Consider the following 20,942-nt stretch of genomic DNA (forward strand, 5'->3'; position numbering starts at 1 on the left):
TAGAACGCAAACTGACCGCGGATGAGACGCCACACCAGCTCTACATACAGAACTATTCGACGGCGTCGGCAACGTGTCTGTGTGTACGACGCTGGCTGTTCACCTTGTCCATAGAGCGTGGCCTGAGTGCGACAGACGACCTGGTCGCATTGTACCTGTTTTGGCTAGCAGTGGATGCGGTGGATAGGGGGACATCAGCTCCAACCAACAGCTGTATCAGCTCAAAGCTATGCAAGATGAGAGTCGAAAACATGAGGTCAGTGTATCAATTCATCATAGTTTTGTATCAAATTCCATCTTATTTCGTATCAAATCCCATCTTAGTTTTGTATCAAATTCCATCTTTGTGATATCAGTTCCAACCAACAGCTGTATCAGCTCGAAGCCATGCAAGACAAGAGTCGAAAACATTAGGTCAGTGTATCGACTCATCATAGTTTTGTATCAAATTCCATCCAATTTAGTCTACTCCGTATCAAATTCCATGTTATTCCGTATCAAATTCCATGTTATTCCGTATCAAATTCCATCTTATTCAGTATCAAATTCCATCTTAGTTTTGTATCAAATTCCATCTTTGTGATATCAGTTCCAACCAACAGCTGTATCAGCTCGAAGCCATTCAAGACAAGAGTCGAAAACATGAGGTCAGTGTATCGACTCATCATAGTTTTGTATCAAATTCCATCCAATTTAGTCTAATCCGTATCAAATTCCATGTTATTCCGTATCAAATTCCATGTTATTCCGTATCAAATTCCATCTTATTCAGTATCAAATCCCATCTTAGTTTTGTATTGTCAAATTCCATCTTTGTGATATCAGTTCCAACCAACAGCTGTATCAGCTCGAAGCCATGCAAGACAAGAGTCGAAAACATGAGGTCAGTGTATCGACTCATCATAGTTTTGTATCAAATTCCATCCAATTTAGTCTACTCCGTATCAAATTCCATGTTATTCCGTATCAAATTCCATGTTATTCCGTATCAAATTCCATCTGATTCAGTATCAAATTACATCTTAGTTTTGTATCAAATTCCATCTTTGTGATATCAGTTCCAACCAACAGCTGTATCAGCTCGAAGCCATTCAAGACAAGAGTCGAAAACATGAGGTCAGTGTATCGACTCATCATAGATTTGTATCAAATTCCATCCAATTTAGTCTACTCCGTATCAAATTCCATGTTATTCCGTATCAAATTCCATGTTATTCCGTATCAAATTCCATCTTATTCAGTATCAAATTCCATGTTAGTTTTTTTATCGAATTCCATCTTATTCCGTTTCAAATTCCATCTTAGTTTTGTATCAAATTTAGTCTACTCCGTATCAAATTCTATCTTATTTTTGTATCGAACTGATACCGTATTCAACCGATCCGTTCGGTTTTTGGATCGGACGAATCTGCCTGCCGTTAATTCAACCGAATATGGTCGTCCATTGGAACCGTTTACGTCAGTCTAGTTGCCAATAATTGAATTAACTACAGCCCGTCAGGAATAGCATGAGCTCTAAGTTCAAGATGCGCCGTAGCCCGAGAGAGAATTTTAGTGGTGGGGGAAGCATTTGACTCAGTCTCAACTTGACCTCCGTACGGTGCACATCGCTCCGGTTTGCATAGGCCTAATAGCATAAGCAGTAGGAAAGGCGACAGTGAGCCTTTCCGTCTCAACAACAAGCTCCAGCCACCTCCCCTCTCTTAGTTTCGAGCGGCCTCCCCACTCTCACTCCATTATCTCTCCTCTCGCGCATCTCACAGCTCATGCTATTCCTGCCTACTAGTACTATCATAGCCTCCAAAATGTTTCATAAACGATGATTATATTGAGATTTTGAAAATTGAATAAACAAATATCCACTAAATTAGTATTCATTACAATAATCTTACCTTCCGATCCTATTTGTTCAGCAATCTTTGTCCACAGATTCCTTTGAACATCACGACGATGATATCTTTTGTCTCGCATGACTCTGTAATGGGGTAATTATTATTGGTAATTGGGGTTATATTTGGGTATGGTATTGAGCTGGTAATCTAGGGTTGTGAAAATGATCAACTAATTCAAAGTTGACTTAATAAAATTAGCTAGACATTATGGTAATGAGCTGGGGTATTACAGTAACCATTAATTTATAATGGGGGAATCGCTTGGCTTGCGAGAGGTTAAATTGATCTAACTCTATAACTCATGATTAAAGGAACTATAATTTTTGATTTGATTTAGTACTTTATTTATGTAGATTACAATATATACTGGCTTATACACTTGTATACAATAGCTTACAATACAGCAAAGTTATAGATGAATTTACATAATATAGACTAAGAAAATAACTATTGAACTGTATATTATATGAAAAAGCAATTTGTAATATAATAACTATAGATAATAATCATATTGTTATGCATCTACATAAATTGGCGGAGCTTTGGACATATCAATGTCCATTCTTGGGAGAATATTAAAAATATCTCCCCACTAACTCTCTACCAAATAAATAAAATTTTAAAAGAATAATCAAAACAGATAATATATTGGTGAACTAAATAATCGATTTAATTTTATTGAAAACTGAAGGTTAAAGTGGAAACTAAAATAAAATATTAAAATACCTTTTAAATAAACAATAGAATAATAATTACAGGATTTGCCTTCAATAAAAAAAATATCAATAAAATTGATAATATGAGTAGCTTACTGAACCAGTAAAATGATGTCTCGGAACAGAGGGGTTGAGCCGGACCCGATTATCTGCTGTAGATAGTTGCAGGTCCCGTCCTCGTAACCGACTGCCAAGAGGTATACATTTTCAGTCCAATTTACTTGTCATGAATTTTCACCGTCGTCGACACTTTTTAATTTCTAAACAATGGATGCTCTCGGATTGTGAAAATTCATGTCAAATAATCGGCTACATTACAAATTGAACAATTCAAGTCGATAAAATACATTATTTAATTGCAGTATTTGAAGCTGGATCGTGAGCTAACGGGCTATGGCAAGGTGGTATGCTCACAATGGAGCATGCTCTTGAACCAAACTTTTCAACTTTTCCTTTTTGTGTAGTTGAGAAGTTGATATTGTGGTAATTATTCATATTGAATGAATTTTGACAATTTCTTAGTCTTTTTCATTCATTATCAACTTTTCATTGTCCATAGTTACTACTTATAAAACAGAAAAACTTCAACAAACAAGACTGTGAAACAATTTTAGGTTAGGAACACTTTGTTGTCTCAGCTCGACTAGTTAGTTCGGTCGGATAGAGCCGGAAAATCCCATTCAAGTCGGATCGAAAACTTGATCGGCCGGAGACGGAGACGTATGAACCTGTTGCAATGGACGAGCATCTATTCTTTACCTTACAGTTGTTAGCTTACTAGCATCTATAGCTTTGTTTGTTGGGGGATCGTTCGGACGAGTTCGGTAGTTTTCGGCCGATGCTAGTTCGGATGCAATCGGTTCCGGTGGACGGCCCACATTATGGGAAAGAACTACGTGGACTATCGGCTTGAGATAACAGTAAAATTTGCGACATAAACGCCCTATACCATGGGATATCTACTTATGCTATTGTTTCTCTATGGTAATACTGAATCATTGATTGTGACACCATAGAGAAAAGATAGCATAAGTAGATATCCCATGGTATAGGTCGATTATGTTGCAAATTTCTTCTCCTATTACTGTGACTACTGTCTATTATTAGTGTGTTGTTGGGAGTGTAAGAGTGTAAGAAGGGCACAGTATGAGAGACTACCAGCGTCACATAGCTTCACCAAAAACAACTACTAGGACTATCGGCTTCAGTTAACACTCACATTTGCAACATAGACACCCTGTACACTGTCTATTATTAGTGTGTTGTTGGGAGTGTAAGAAGGGCACAGTATGAGAGACTACCAGCGTCACATAGCTTCACCAAAAACAACTACTAGGACTATCGGCTTCAGTTACCACTCACATTTGCAACATAACTGTCCTTAACCATGGCATATCACCATAAATGATACAGTATTTATTTATCATTTACAATCAACTTGAGGACAAAGAAACAGACTACAAGTCCAAAACTTCTTTTCATCCCAATTTCATAAAATAAATTTGGTTATGTGCGACTTTCCAATTCTCCACTAATTTCCACATTGAAACAAAATACAAACACTTGAAACAATTATTAATTTTGAATTTAGAAAGATTAAGATCCGAATTGATAACAAAATTTCTTCTACTTAGTACTGAAAACTGTAAAATATTAATTTGAAATATTTTGTTCCGAAAATTAAAACAATATTCTTCACTAGAAGCACAGCTGTAATATTCTTGAACCATCAACTTATATCAAATAAAATCAAATCAAATCCATTTATTGCTAACGACAAGTATAAAACAAGTATAGGCCACGTCATAAAAATACAATCATTGTAATACATGTACATAATATCACAATTTCATCACAATTTAAAAATTTTTCATATTAAAGCTAAAATATTCATCCAGATTGTAAAAACAGTTTCTAATTAGAAAATCTTTAATTCTTAATTTGAAATCTTCCACAGCCAAGTATCTAATGTTTAATTGTAATTGGTTAATGAATCGAATTGCACACGCCCTAAAACTCACATGACTGGATTTGTACCGACAGTATTCATTTCTCAGGTTCAATTTACTTCTGGTATTGTGGGAATGAATTTCAGAATGACTGGAAATAGTTATTTGTGCAACTAGTGCGCAAAGTGACAGTTTGCTGCACCGAAAGAAACGTTTACGCCCGAGCCGTAGGCGAGGGCGGAATGGTTTCTTGAGTGCAGCAGAAGAACTTTGCGCACGTATTTCACATTAAGTTTTTCCTACAGTTACCATTGAATATGAAAAGTGGGTAATTATGGGTAAAATTGCCTGAAATGCATCAAATGTTTTTCTGTGTAATTTTATCATTGATAAAAACCTTAATCCTAAAATCCTAAAGTCCTCGTTGTCGTTGGTTATAATATATAATGAATAATAATTAGCGCGTTGTGCTTGGTTGCACCTCTGCTCACTATAGCAGCCACAGCAGTCACTGTTACCAACTTCATTTTGATTTTGCTGCACTGTTGCTCCATATAACCTACTAAGTATTTTGCGTTGCCATGTTGCAAATCTGGAGTGCAGAAAAATTTTTCCCGCACTAGAGCGGAAAAGTGATTCTTTGCGTTCTGTAATCAGTGCAGCAATGGCCACTTTTCAACGTAACTGTAGGAAAAGGACATAACATTAGTTTTTACGAACAATAAACATTGAAATATAAAAATACAGGGTAAACGCATAATTCTAAGCTTCAACACATTGAAGACAGCATTGAAGCACATTGAAGCTTCAACACAGATTCAACACAACAATATGATACAGTATCATCTCAACTTGATACACAACACCATAATTTGACACAAAACATCCAAACCTTGAAGACATCCAAATCTACAAACCATGGCATATCTTCTCATACTTTGTATTCTCTATAGTACAAGTAATTCTATACTAATTTATGATAATTCTATAATAGTTCCGAAAATGGTGAAAATGCATGTCAAATAATCGGTTACATTACAAATTGAACAATTCAAGTCGATAAAATGCATTATTTAATTGCAGTATTTGAAGCTGGCTCGTGAGCTAACGGGTTATGGCGAGGTGGTATTTCCTCATTGCAGCTGTGATTCCTATAAAGACGGTCATGTGATAGCCAGTCTGAGCAGTGCCGGATTGAGATTGCTTGCTTGTCGAGTTGACGGTATTCCTGAGGTAAGCGAAATTCAAATTCAGATATTTTATAAGCCAATTTATTTAGGACACTTACGCGTCTCAGGTGGAGAAGAGACTGGACTCTAGTGGAGAGCATGTGCTTCCAAATGGTGACGTCGCGGAGACTAGAATCGACTGGTCTGAGTGTCACCATTTGGAAACACATGCTCTCCACTAGAGTCCAGTCTCTTCTCCACCTGAGTCGCGTAAGTATGAGTTAATTTATTTATTTTTTTATTCACAATCACAAATCATAATTAAAATATGAGTTGAGCCTTACAGTACTATAGTGAGGTCCACGTTATAATGGCAGTGTTTGACTAGCAATGGTATTGCTATCCTTGTCTATCATTCAACAATGCGGATAGCGCTATCTTTTTCTCGCTTTACTCTGTAGCCAGATCGTCTTTTAGCAATGTAGAATTAATAATTAATTAACAAAATATTTCATCTTGATTATGAAATTATTGAAAATGTAATTTCTTGCTTAATAAAATATTAAGTACTAAGTTACTTAATAAATATTAAGTAAAATGTTAAGTACTATTAATACTAGTTTAAACGAGAATGGACCGTTAATATTACATCAACAAACCTGTATCAACTACCGTCTATAGAAGGCATTGACAAGACAGAAGATCGGCAACGTTGTTCTCCTATCTTTCTCCACTGCTATTATAACTGGGATCTCACTATAGATAGTATTGTGAGGTACACGTTATAATGGCAGGATTTGATTACATTGGTATTCTATAATATTCCTCAAAGTTAACAGTGAAATTTGCAACATAACAGTCCTTTACCATGGGATATCACCCTAAATGATACAGTATAAACACAATATGATACTGTACAGTATCACCAAAATATGATACAGTATCATCTCAACTTGACACACATCATAATTTGATACAAAACTTCTAAACTTTGAATGAATTCTACAAACCATGGCATATCTTCTTATTCTATCTTTTCTCAATGCTATCACCATAAATGATACAGTATCAACACAATATGTTACAGTTTCACCACAATATGATACAGTATCATCTCAACTTGATACACAACACCATAATTTGATACGAAACATCCAAACTTTGAATGAATTCTACAAACCGTGGCATATCTTCTTATGCTATCTTTTCTCAATGCTATCACCATTAATGATAGAGTATCAACACAATATGATACAAAATCACCACAGTATCATCTCAACTTGATACACAACACCATAATTTGATACAAAACTTCCAAACTTTGAATGAATTCTACAAACCATGGCATATTTTCTTATGCTATCTTTTCTCAAAGCTATCACCATTAATGATAGAGTATCAACACAATATGATACAAAACCACTACAGTATCATCTCAACTTGATACACAACACCATAATTTGATACAAAACTTCCAAACTTTGAATGAATTCTACAAACCATGGCATATCTTCTTATTCTATCTTTTCTCAATGCTATTACCATAAATGATACAGTATCAACACAAGATGATACAGTATCAACACAATATGATGCAGTATCAACACAATATTATACAGTATCAAAACAATATGATACATTATCACCACACCATGATACAGTATCATCTAAACTTGATACACAACACCATAATTTGATACAAAACTTCCAAACTTTGAATGAATTCTACAAACCGTGGCATATCTTCTTCTTATGCTATCTTTTTTCTATGCTTTTACTGATGTGTGACAATCCACTGATATGTGACGAAAACTAACAAAAACTTGACGAAAACTTAGCTAAATACATAGCTTGCTAACCCTATCATAAGCAATGCAGATCTAATGAGCCCCTCATGTGTTATGTATCTTATGTTACACTAGCCGTCAGGCTCGCTTCGCTCGCCATATCCGTCTAGCCAGGGGGCTCCGCCCCTTGGACCCCCGAATGGATCGTCCAAAAATTAGATCAGCGGGCTCGCTTCGCTCGTCCAACCTCTGGAAAAAAGGATTTTGGGCGTATCTTTGGTGTTTTTTCAAATTCCTTCTAACGCAACATTATTACACCCTAGCTTAGCCTCTGTACTAAATTTGAACATTTTCTGTTCATTTGTTCTTGTTAAAGCTGAGAAAACGCTGGGAAAACGCAGATTTTGGGCATATTTTTGACGTTATCGCAAATTCCTTCTAACACAACATTATTACACCCTAGCTTAGCCTCTGTACTAAATTTGAACATTTTCTGTTCATTTGTTCTTGATAAAGCTGAGAAAACGCTGGGAAAACGCAGATTTTGGGCATATTTTTGACGTTATCGCAAATTCCTTCTAACACAACATTATTACACCCTAGCTGAGCTTCTGTACTAAATTTGAACATTTTCTGTTCATTTGTTCTCGATAAAGCTGAGAAAACGCTGGAGATTTTGGGCGTATCTTTGGAAATTTTTCCAAATCCGTTCTTAGTGCGCCTCTAAAGGGCCAACTGAACATACCTACCAAATTTGAACGTTTTTGGTCCAGTAGATTTTTAGTTCTGCGAGTGAGTGAGTCAGTCAGTCAGTGAGTGCCATTTCGCTTTTATATATATATATATATATATATATATATTTCAATAAAATTGTTATTGAAAATGCCATCATCGGTAGGTACTATGATTCACTTAATTACATCGTCAGGTATGAAATACTTTAATTTAGAATCCTTTTATAGAATTTATAAAAATACTTATAGAAAGGTCCTGAATGCCGCCAAAAAAAATTGCCGCTAGTACATTTATAAAAAAATCTTCAAATCAAACAAGAGCAATATGGAAACTAGTTAAGACTGAGACAGGAAAGAGTACCGCTCCAACATTAGAAACAACATAGCCAATGAAACTGGAATTATAAAAGGAGGCAAAGAAGCTGCAGATTACTAAATAATTATTTTATAAATACTCCTCTGAAAATACAACAATCTATCTGTAAATATACTGAAGTAGATGAATTTTTAAAGTTCTTTAGCAGTGTTCATCGACAGTCGCGCACTTTCCACTTGAAAGAATTTGATCCCATAAGTGGAACAGAACTCAGAAAGATAATTAAATCATTAAAAAATAAATCCTACGATCACTACAATATTTCAAACTATCTAGTAAAGCAAACAGCCGAACATATAATGAACCTCTGACTTATATATTTAATGAATCAATGAAAGCCGGTTGTGTGTTAAAGTTGAAATATTCTAAGGTAGTCCCCATTTATAAGAAAGGTAACCACAAGCTTCCTGAAAATCACAGACCGATTGCCAATCCACCTGTATTTCTAAAGATATTCGAATACGTAGTGCTCCACAGATTAAGAAAGTACTTGAACAAGTTAAAACTGCTGTCCCCTAAACAGTTTGGATTCAGGCCCGGCACTTCTACAGGTGATGCGCTTTTTTCTTTTATAAATGAAGTGCTGAATTCTGTGGATAGAGGATCCAGGGTATGTGGCCTGATGCCGATCTTTCCAAAGCTTTCGATCTTGTAAACATTGAAATTTTATTGAAAAGATGAAATTATATGGTTTTGAAGGCAAGGTTCTCAAGTGGTTCGTATCATACTTTGATGAGAGACATCAGCGGGTGGAAATACAGTCTCACTCTTTTGTGTATCAGTCGGAATGGTTACAGTCGAGGAGTGGGGTCCCTCAGGGATCAGTCCTTGGTCCTTTGCTTTTCCTTCTATATATTAACGACTTGCCACCACACCTTGAGCCAGCACACTGTGTTTTATACGCTGATGATGTAAGTATTTTATTGAAAAGTACAGTCAGCATGATATGGAATCTGAAAGTAGAAGAGCTCTTCAGAAACTAGAAGAATGGCTGGCCTCAAATATGTTGGTACTAAATTACAATAAGACTATGCAGATTCCATTCAGGACGGCTCGGGAAGCAGTATTGGATACGAAAGATGGAAACAAAGGTTCAGCAAACGAGGCAAAGGTACTTGGAGTAGTGCTGGACTCTGAACTCTCCTGGCGACCTCATTTAGACCAGCTAAAAAGCAAACTAAACTCAGCAGTATTTGTTCTTAGAACCGTGAAGAATTGCTGGATGCATGAACGCTTAGAAGTATTATTTTGCTGTGTTCCATTCTCTTCTTTCTTACGGTGTTATATTTTGGGGAAATTCAACTCATGCAATTCATTCAAAAGTGGGCAGTTAGAGTGATGGTGGGTGAATCTATTAGAGCAAGTTGCAGAGATTATTTCAAAGAGTTAAAGATTCTCCCACTACCAGGTGTACATATTTTAGAGGCTCTTTGTTTTATTGATAGGAATAAGATAGGTTCAATACAGGAGAGTTGTTCCACTCATACAATACCAGATATAGACAAAACCCAGAGACGACATTCATCGAACTGGTATGTATGAGAAGGGGGTAAAGAGTGCAGGAATTCGGCTTTATAATTCATTGCCAACACGCATAAAAGCTCTTACAGGTGAAAAGTTCAGAATTAAGGTGAGGAGGAGTTGTTGCAGTTTGTCCTTATTCCAGTGAGGAATTCTTTTTGCATTATAGAATGCAAAGATTGACGACTTAGATTATAATTGACAAATCCTTGTACCCCTTTCATAGGTGGTCAGTGGGATGAAAAAATGAAATGAAAAATGAAATATATATATATATATAATAATATATATATATATATATATATATTATATATATATATATAATATATATATATATATATATATATATATATATATAATATATATATATATTATATATTATATATATATATTCAAATGTTTTGTATAGTTTGTTAATGTTTGTTTGTTTGTAGACACAGTGGTTGAATTTGCGTGGACAACCATAATAGAATGGGAGACGAATGAGGAAGTGAAATATTATAATATTGTAATATTAAAATATTGTAATATTACATTTTTTCTCGATTGGAATCGAATCTTCAATTCAAGATCTATAAAACTTGATAGTAAATATCAGAGTAATCGATATACGGACAACTTTTACTGAGAATTTATCGTAAATAATTGTTTTGCATATTCCATGGTATCACCGAAACAGAGTAAACAGAGTTAACAGAATTAACAGATCATATAGAGGATATATAAATTTAAAATAACAGTTTTGAAATAAAGTTTTATTGAGAACAAATGTAAAATGTAAATTCTAAACTTGTAATTTATAATTTTTTGGTGACGTGTTCATGAAGTCATCACTGATTTTGAGGTGTGGTTTGCTCGGACTTGTAGCTTTTTCTCTAAAAAATGATGGCTGGCTATGTGTTCTCTGAATATTTTTCTGTTTAAGTGAATTTTTAATGTTTTAAATTGAGTCTTGAACAGTTTTATGGTGTTCTAATTTTGTTTAAAATTGTTTTTACAAGCCTATAGCCATTGTTTTCAACTATATAAACTGGATAAGTATTTTAGCTTGTAATGATGCTAGGATGTTTAAGTGTGTAAGGTATTGTATTGTGAATTTGTGTTGTATATTGCCAAAATTCTTCTGAAGATTATAAGTTAGTTTGCTCTGAAAACTGGATTTCTCATTCGTAAGCAATAGATCCATTCATAGTTTATCAAGAATCTACCAGTTTGGAGCCGATAACTTTCCTTAGGTTAATAGGTGAAAAATGCTATCCAACCTATTTAGGAGAAATTGGTAGCACGGCAAATGTTACCCCTGTGGTGGGACCGAATTACAAAATCTTATATCCCAATCTATATATATATATATTATATATATATATATATATCTATATATATATATATATATATAGATATTCAAATGTTTTGTATAGTTTGTTAATGTTTGTTTGTTTGTAGACACGAGTGGTTGAATTTGCATGGACAACCATAATGGAATGGGAGACGAATGAGGAGGCGATGGCGTTCTGCTTCCAGTACCAGAGACCTAACAAAAGTCCAAGATGGGTCAAGATATTCACACCATATGTAAGTATATAAGTTACTAGTAGTTCTGTGAACAGTAGACCTCGCGCTCAGTAAGCTACATTGACCTGTTGTTATGTTTTCTCAAAATTTAATAGATAATTTATCAATTTAAAATGTCTAGAAAAAATCCTAATAAACATAGAGCTTTCTGTCCTATCGTACCGTGACGTAACGTATGGGTCAAGATATTCACACCATATGTAAGTATATAAGTTACTAGTAGTTCTGTGAACAGTAGACCTCACGCTCAGTAAGCGACATTGACCTGTTATGTTTTCTCAAAATTTAATAGATAATTTATCAATTTAAAATGTCTAGAAAAAATCCTAAATAAACATAGAGATTTCTGTCCTATCGTACCGTGACGTAACGTATGGGTCAAGATATTCACACCATATGTAAGTATATAAGTTACTAGTAGTTCTGTGAACAGTAGACCTCGCGCTCAGTAAGCTACATTGACCTGTTGTTATGTTTTCTCAAAATTTAATAGATAATTTATCAATTTAAAATGTCTAGAAAAAATCCTAAATAAACATAGAGCTTTCTGTCCTATCGTACCGTGACGTAACGTATGGGTCAAGATATTCACACCATATGTAAGTATATCAGTTACTAGTAGTTCTGTGAACAGTAGACCTCGCGCTCAGTAAGCTACATTGATTGACCTGTTGTTATGTTTTCTCAAAATTTAATAGATAATTATCAATTTAAAATGTCTAGAAAAAATCCTAAATAAACATAGAGCTTTCTGTCCTATCGTACCGTGACGTAACGTATGGGTCAAATATTTCATCTTAATTATGAAAATTCATTTTGAAATTATTGAAAAATGTGATTTCTTGCCTAATAAAATATAGTTGATCATTTTAAACGAGAATGAACAGTTAATATTACATCAATAAACTGGTATCAGTTACCGTTTATCAGTGAAATTATTGGATTTTTTAAACACAATTTTTTGTTTCAGTTCGTCTACATGTACGAATGCTTTGAGCGAATAGCTGAAGAACGGAAATGCTGTGAAGCTCACGAATAGAAAATGCTGACAAAAAATCCAGAAAAAAAATGGCTGACCAATCAGGAAATTATCTCTGGAACATCACCTGACATGGAACAACCAGATTAGTGAGGAGGACATTCACTTCATCAAGTTTCCAGTTGATCTAGAACCGGCCCGGGTAGGCTGATTCAGTAAGGATGACATTCACTTCATCAAAATTTTAGTTGATCTAGAAACAGTTCTGGTAGGTTACCTCAGTGAGGAAGGTATTTACTTCATCAAGATTTCAGTTGATCTAGTATTAGATCGGGTAGGCTACCTCAGTGACGAAGGTATTCACTTCATCAAGATTTCAGTTGATCTAGAAACAGTTCTGGTAGGTTACCCAAGTGAGGATGACATTTACTTCATCAAGATTTCAGTTGATCTAGAAACAGTTCTGGTAGGTTACCCAAGTGAGGATCACATTTACTTCATCAAGATTTCAGTTGATCTAGTATTAGATCGAGTAGGTTACCTCAGTGAGGAAGGTATTCACTTCATCAAGATTTCAGTTGATCTAGAAACAGTTCTGGTAGGTTACCCAAGTGAGGATGACATTTACTTCATCAAGATTTCAGTTGATCTAGAAACAGTTCTGGTAGGTTACCCAAGTGAGGATGACATTTACTTCATCAAGATTTCAGTTGATCTAGAAACAGTTCTGGTAGGTTACCCAAGTGAGGATGACATTTACTTCATCAAGATTTCAGTTGATCTAGTACCAGATCGGGTAGGTTACCCCATGCCTGGTTGCAGAGTCATCAAATAAAGTTAAAAACAGGCTGTTAATTCATTTTCCTACAGTTACGTTGAAAAGTGGCCATTGCTGCACTGATTACAGAACGCAAAGAATCACTTTTCCGCTCTAGTGCGGGAAAAATTTTTCTGCACTCCAGATTTGCAACATGGCAACGCAAAATACTTAGTAGGTTATATGGAGCAACAGTGCAGCAAAATCAAAATGAAGTTGGTAACAGTGACTGCTGTGGCTGCTATAGTGAGCAGACGTGCAACCAAGCACAACGCGCTAATTATTACTATTATATATTATAACGAGGACAGCAACAGCACAGTGCCACCACAGCACACACCACACAGCTGCCCCCCGCCATTCAAACACTACTAAGTTATTTGATGGATTTCAGGCAATTTTACCCATAATTACCCACTTTTCATATTCAATGGTAACTGTAGGAAAAACTTAATGTGAAATACGTGCGCAAAGTTCCTCTGCTGCACTCAAGAAACCATTCCGCCCTCGCCTACGGCTCGGGCGTAAACGTTTCTTTCGGTGCAGCAAACTGTCACTTTGCGCACTAGTTGCACAAATAACTATTACAAAGCCATAAATTCACTTTCCGTTGCACAGATGTCAAAGTAAACTATAGCTCCCATAAACTTAAAAACGCTCAATTAGACACTCACATGATTTTGTTGCACAGTCGTCAGAAAGAGCTTATTTATGTCTCCAATAGCTAAAAACGGTCAGTCAAGTCATAGAGAAACAATAGCATAAGTAGATATCCCATAGTATAGGGCGTTTATGTCGCAACTTTTACTGTTATCTCAAGCCGATAATCCACGTAGTTCTTTCCTGTGAAGCTTTATGACGCTGGTAGTCTCTCATATTGTGCTCTTACCCGGTGAAAACAGTAAAAATCGACTATAATCAACAGTAATCGGCTTGAGATAACAGTAAAAGTTGCGACATAAACGCCCTATGCCATGGGATATCTACTTACGCTATTGTTTCTCTATGGTATTACCTAATCACTTATGTTTGATTAAAAAGTAGTAATCAATTTTAGTTGTTGAAATGATTAATCAAATGTTTGTATTTTAGTTTATGAATATCTGAGTTGTGAGCTGTAAACGGTCCAACACCATGGCATATCTTCTGGAGTTATCTTTTCTCTATGATGATTTAGTATGTGTCCTTGATGAACTGAAATCTTGACGAACTGATGTATTCCACTTGAATAAGACAGTAATGCATTATTGGCATTCGGCATCTATCAGATAATATATGTTTCAAGTTAACTATGAGTTGGTAATTTTGTGATAGTATTTTAAATGGTATACTATCTTCGAGGGTTTTTTTAGTGACTTCTCATTAATTTATTATGATTTGAGACAAATACATAATTATGTATTTACTTATGTATCATACATTTATAGTATTTACATTTTATGTAACCTATCATACTTGAATATTATATAAAACATTGATAGAAAATAATCCCTTAGTAAGACACTCTATGGAATTATTTTTTATTAATTAACAAATCAAGTAGTTCTAATGAAATACTTCATTAGAAAATATATAAAACATACTTGTATTTTATAAAACTATGATATAAATCATACTGATATGATAAGGTACATATATAGGGTGTCCCACGAAAGTCCACGGTGTCCAGAAAAATTGTTTAATATCGACCTTAGTTTTCGAGATATTTCGATATTTTTGAAAAACGTCAATAACTAGAAAATCATCAGTCCAAACTTATCTCCAAGGATATGGTTGGAAAAAGGAAGAAATTTCCAATAAGATTCTTATAATTTGTTCCTTTAAAGTTTTTGAACTTTTTATGAGTGTTTAAACTGTTTGAAGTTCGGCTTTGAACTCTACGAATGTACTTTTTTCAACTTTGAACGCTCATAAAAAGTTCAAAAACCTTAAAGGAACAAATTATAAGAATCTTATTGAAAATTTCACCCTCTTTCGAACCATATCCTTGGAATTAAATTTTGACTAATAGTTTTCAAGTTATCAACTTTTTTCAAAAATATCGAAAATCTATATATCTCGAAAACTAAGGTCGATAATAGCATAAGTAGATATCCCATGGTATAGGGCGTTTATGTCGCAACTTTTACTGTTATCTCAAGCTGATAGTCCACGTAGTTCTTTCCTGTGAAGCTTTATGACGCTGGTAGTCTCTCATATTGGTAGATAGTTAGTGGGGAGGATATTTTTAATATTCTTTCCGAAGAATGGACATTGATATGTCCAAAGCTCCGCCAATTTATGTAGATGCATAACAATATGATTATTATCTATAGTTATTATATTACAAATTGCTTTTTCATATCATATACAGTTCAATAATTATTTTCTTAGTCTATATCATGTAAATTCTTCTATAATTTAGCTGTATTGTAAGCTATTGTATATAAGTGTATAAGACAGTATATTTTATTGTAATCTACATAAATAAAGTACTCAATCAATCAATCAATCAATATTGTGCTCTTACCCGGTGAAAACAGTAAAAATCGACAATAGTCGACAGGAATCGGCTTGAGATAACAGTAAAAGTTGCGACATAAACGTCCCATACCATGGAATATCTACTTACGCTATTGTTAAGTTATGGGCCCGAAGTCCTGGAATTGCCTGGTTGACTGACATTGATCTCTCATATCGTGCCGTTCATACACTCTTACCCGGTCAAAACAGTAAAAATCGACAGTAATCGGCTTGAGATTACAGTAAAAGTTGCGACCTAAACGTCCTATACCATGGGATATCTACTTACGCTATTGTTTCTCTATGATATAAGAAAATTTACGGACATTTTGTGTTGCAAATTCAATGTAAAATCAATGGTCTTCGGCTTTTACACCTCTCGTGGGACACTCTGTATAATGTAAGGTTGAGTGGTAGAAAGGACTTTCTAGTCCTAACTCCGCCTAATAAAGAGTATTTTCATTTTCATTTATAATGTCAATACTCGAAGGGCCGGTTTCTGAGCTCGGGATCTAGCTAAGTTCTAGACTTTAAACAGCTGGAGTCAGAAAATTGGCTTTCCAAACCGGGGCGTAGTCACAGTCCACGTTTAAATAAAATTTCGAAAAACTAGAAAATTGAACACAAAAGAGAAAATAGTGTAAAGTTTCAGCTATTTTGAATTATTTACGAATGTTTCATTTCGTCGAGGATAAACGTTTCCAATATTATAGAAATGAGGAGATTATCATTATCATAAAAACTACGACTACTTTTTGTGTAGTTGAGAAGTTGATATTGTGGTAATTATTCATATTGAATGAAAAAGACTAAGAAATTGTCAAAAAACCACTGATTTGTTGATAATTAGAAAGACCGGTTTCGGTTATTACACCATTGTCAATCTCTGATAAACTCAATCTCGTTTATCAGAGATTGACAATGGTGTAATAACCGAAACCGGTCTTTCTAATCTATATATATAAAAGCGAAATGGCACTCACTCACTCACTCACTCACTGCATAACTAAAAATCTACCGGACCAAAAATGTTCAAATTTGGTAGGTATGTTCAGTTGGCCCTTTAGAGGCGCTCTAAGAAATCTTTTGGCAATATTTCAACTCTAAGGGTTGTTTTTAAGGGTTTAAAGTTCGTCTCTTAGCATATATATTCTTCTTCTCCCAATCTCTTAATTATAATTGAAATTTCCATATCATATGTTACTATAGAACTATAATCTAGATAGAGTACCTCTTCGAAACAGTTGTTTATTGGCAACTAAATCAATAATTTTGTCAGGTTGGCATTAAGTTGAGTTGATTTTGTTAGGTTGACACCAAGTTGAAGATTTAAATGAATTTATCGCGGAAAAATTGATTGGGCACTGCTACTCCAATCCTGGGAATATTATATTACTAGCCGTCAGGCTCGCTTCGCTCGCCATATCTGTTTAGCCAGACGTTTAGTCTGGACCCCCGACTGGATTGTCCTATTATAATATGATAAAAATGAAAAAATGCAGGCGAGCGAAGCGAGCCCGCTGATCTCATTCTTGGACGATCCAGTCGGGGGTCCAGGGGGCGGAGCCCCCTGGCTAGACGGATATGGCGAGCGAAGCGAGCCTGACGGCTAGTTATCAATAAATCAGTGGTTTTTTGACAATTTCTTAGTCTTTTTCATTCAACTACGACTACGCCCCGTTTCGGAAAGCCAATTTTCTGACTCCAGCTGTTTGAAGTCTAGAACTTGGGTAAATTCACTACCTGCGTAAACAAAGCCGTAGTGCATTCGTGTGACGTCACACGAATGCACTACGCCTTTGTTTACGGATAGATAGATATATTTCTCGATTCATGAAACATCTATAGATGCATAAGATCGCGTCAAAATATTAGAACACATACATAATAGAGTACTAGTCAAATTATTATGCCTTTATGGTTTCAATGGTTTTTATAGCATTAGAAGTCTATGCTGGATTCAGGCAGCTGAAAAAAACTCGTCAACATGATAGAAGGGGTTAGCGCATAGGAGGTAGTTGTAAATCCCAAGCTGGGAAACCGGCCCAAAGAGGTTCTTTCTTTTTCCAAATTGAAATTTATTATTTGCCATTAATTCAATTTGAGAATAAATGACACGATTGTTGCTTCATTTTATAGCTTTTTTTTCGGTGATAAAATTTATATTTTTATTGTGTTTAATATAATCATCTTGATTGAAAATCGGATCGTATATATAGGGTTATTGATGTAAATAGGTATATGATAGTTGATTATAATGTTGCCATCAATTTGATTTCTATAGAGAGATTTACGTTATAAATTCAGCGGAAATGATAGGAAGGCATAGTTGCCACGTTCCCTAATACACCGCCTTCTATAGTAGATAGTTGTGACTCAAGTTTCCTCGGTATATCGTATCTATGGTTGCCTCTATTCGATAATGATCAATAATACCATAGAGAAACAATAGCGTAAGTAGATATCCCGTGGTATAGAGAATTTACGTCGCAACTTTTACTGTTATCTCAAGCCGATTACTGTCGATTATTGTCAATTTTTACTGTTTTGTTGGGGTGATAGTGTGAGAACGGCACAATTTGATTGATTGATTGATTGAGTACTTTATTTATGTAGATTACAATATATACTGGCTTATACACTTATATACAATAGCATACAATACAGCAAAATTATAGATGAATTTACATAATATAGACTAAGAAAGTAACTATTGAACTGTATATGATATGAAAAAGCAATTTTGTAATATAATAACTATAGATAATAATCATATTGTTATGCATCTACATAAATTGGCGGAGCTTTGGACATATCAATGTCCATTCTTTGGGAAGAATATTAAAAATATCCTCCCCACTAACTCTCTACCAAAAAATTTGGTAGAGACTAAAACTCTCTATTTGAGAGACTATCAGCGTCACACAGCTGCATAGGAAAGAACTACATGAACTATCGGCTTTGGATAACAGTAAAAGTTGAGACATAAACGCCCTATACCATGGGATATCTACTTATGCTATCGTTTCTCTATGATAATACTATCTCAAATTTATTTTATTTTATCAATATTCAATAAATGTTATGAATTATTCTCATAATAATTGAGGTGAAATCTGGTCGTTCATTATGTGTCTACTCAGTCTACAAACAATTTGGCAGAGTTGGGAAAGGATAGAGCTATCTGCTTTGTCTGCAGATAGACAAGGATAGACAATGATCAGCTGCTGGTTTTATAACGTGGACCTCACTATAGATCCATGCAAGAGGATTTGTTATATTTTTTCTGTAAGTCTGAATTTAAATTTTCAAAAAAAAAATCCCACACCAAGGCTCAACTCACACTTAAGCGACTCAGGTGGAGAAGAGACTGGACTCTAGTGGAGAGCATGTGTTTTGAAATGGTGACGTCGCGGAGACTAGAATCGACTGGTCTGAGTGTCACCATTTGGAAACACATGCTCTCCACTAGAGTCCAGTCTCATCTCCACCTGAGTCGCTTAAGTGTGAGTTGAGCCTAAGATATAAGAGAATTTAGTGGTCAATTTTTGTTGCAAATTTCGTGTAGAATCTATGGTTTTCGGCTGTTACATCTTTTATGACGCACTCTGTATATATATCAGTATATTTACGTGCGCAGTACAGTGAAATTATAATTCCCCTGTGTTTAAATGGGTCTGTTCATACTAGCTAACTCAAGACATTTATAATTCCCCTGTGTTTAAATGGGTCTATTCATACTAGCTCGATTTCACTGAGTGATATAGTCCCATTAATATAATATAAGTATATATACTTATCTCAAGATAATTATATATCCACTGATACCATAGATAAAAGATAGCATAAGAAGATATGCCATGGTTTGTAGACTTCATTCAAAGTTTGAATGTTTTGTGTCAAATTATGGTGTTGTGTATCAAGTTGAGATGATATTGTATCATATTGTGGTGATACTGTATCATGTGTGGTGATACTGTATCATTCATGGTGATATGCCATGGTGTTGCAAATGTGAGTGTTACCTGAAGCCGATAGTCCTAGTAGTTTTTTTTTTTGAACCTATGGTAGTCTCTCATACTGTGCCGTTCTTACACTCCCAACAACACACTAATAATAGACAGTAGTTGACAGTAATCGGCTTCAAATTTGCAACTTAAACGCCCTATACCACAGGACATCTTATGCTATCTTTTATCTATGCTGATAGCCTAATATGTAGAATAAATAATGTATTAAATTTTCAGTGAACCTAAATTTATGTACCTTTTTTCAAATTGAAATCCCAGCTCAATATAATATTTTTATGAACTCTTGTAATATATTATGGCAACTCTTCATTGATAATATATTATTGTATTATATAATATAATGTCCTAGCTTAGATTCCTACTAGAGATTTGTCGTTCGGTCATGACCCGTTCAGATTGAACGGAACAATCAGGTTCAAACTACTGATCCGGGTCAAAAGACCCGTTCATTTCAGACCCGAACGGGTCGCGGCAGTGAACGAGACCGATTGACGACCCGGATCAGTGAAGTGATCCGAACTACCCATTTCTTATTCCTACTCCTAAAATCACTTCTCTTTTAGGATAGCCCTCGTATTCCTATTGTAGATACTAGAATTTGCACTTCCCACTTATAATCGATTATCTATGATATTTTAATTAGGTTATCGATTGTATATTATCGATTATATTCTATCGATTGTACATTATCGATTATGTTATGACCATTCTAGTTGGATAAATTGATATTATATTATTATAGATAGATACAGGTCATCTTGTTGAATTTGTGATATTTATAGGTAATATACCATGGTGAAAAGATAGCATAAGAAGATATGCCATGGTTTGTAGAATTCATTCAGTTTGGAAGTTTTGTATCAAATTATGGTGTTGTGTATCAAATTGAGATGATAC

The 20,942-nt window shown here is 34.8% G+C and overlaps 1 protein-coding gene across 1 annotated transcript in view; it reads left to right on the forward strand.

The window, feature by feature from the left end:
- The window catches only part of LOC111062157 (sorting nexin-27), a 42,431-nt gene extending 29,573 nt beyond the window's left edge, over nt 1-12,858 (forward strand). Inside the window, 5 exon segments of the mRNA XM_039435979.1 lie at nt 4-189; nt 192-256; nt 5,641-5,790; nt 11,588-11,716; nt 12,687-12,858. Coding sequence (XP_039291913.1) covers nt 4-189; nt 192-256; nt 5,641-5,790; nt 11,588-11,716; nt 12,687-12,755 — 599 coding nt within the window. The 3' untranslated portion in view covers nt 12,756-12,858.
- Nucleotides 12,859-20,942: the final 8,084 nt, after the last annotated feature.

This window comes from Nilaparvata lugens, chromosome 9 (genome assembly GCF_014356525.2).
Source record: "Nilaparvata lugens isolate BPH chromosome 9, ASM1435652v1, whole genome shotgun sequence".
In the NCBI taxonomy this organism is placed as follows: Eukaryota; Metazoa; Arthropoda; class Insecta; order Hemiptera; family Delphacidae; genus Nilaparvata; species Nilaparvata lugens.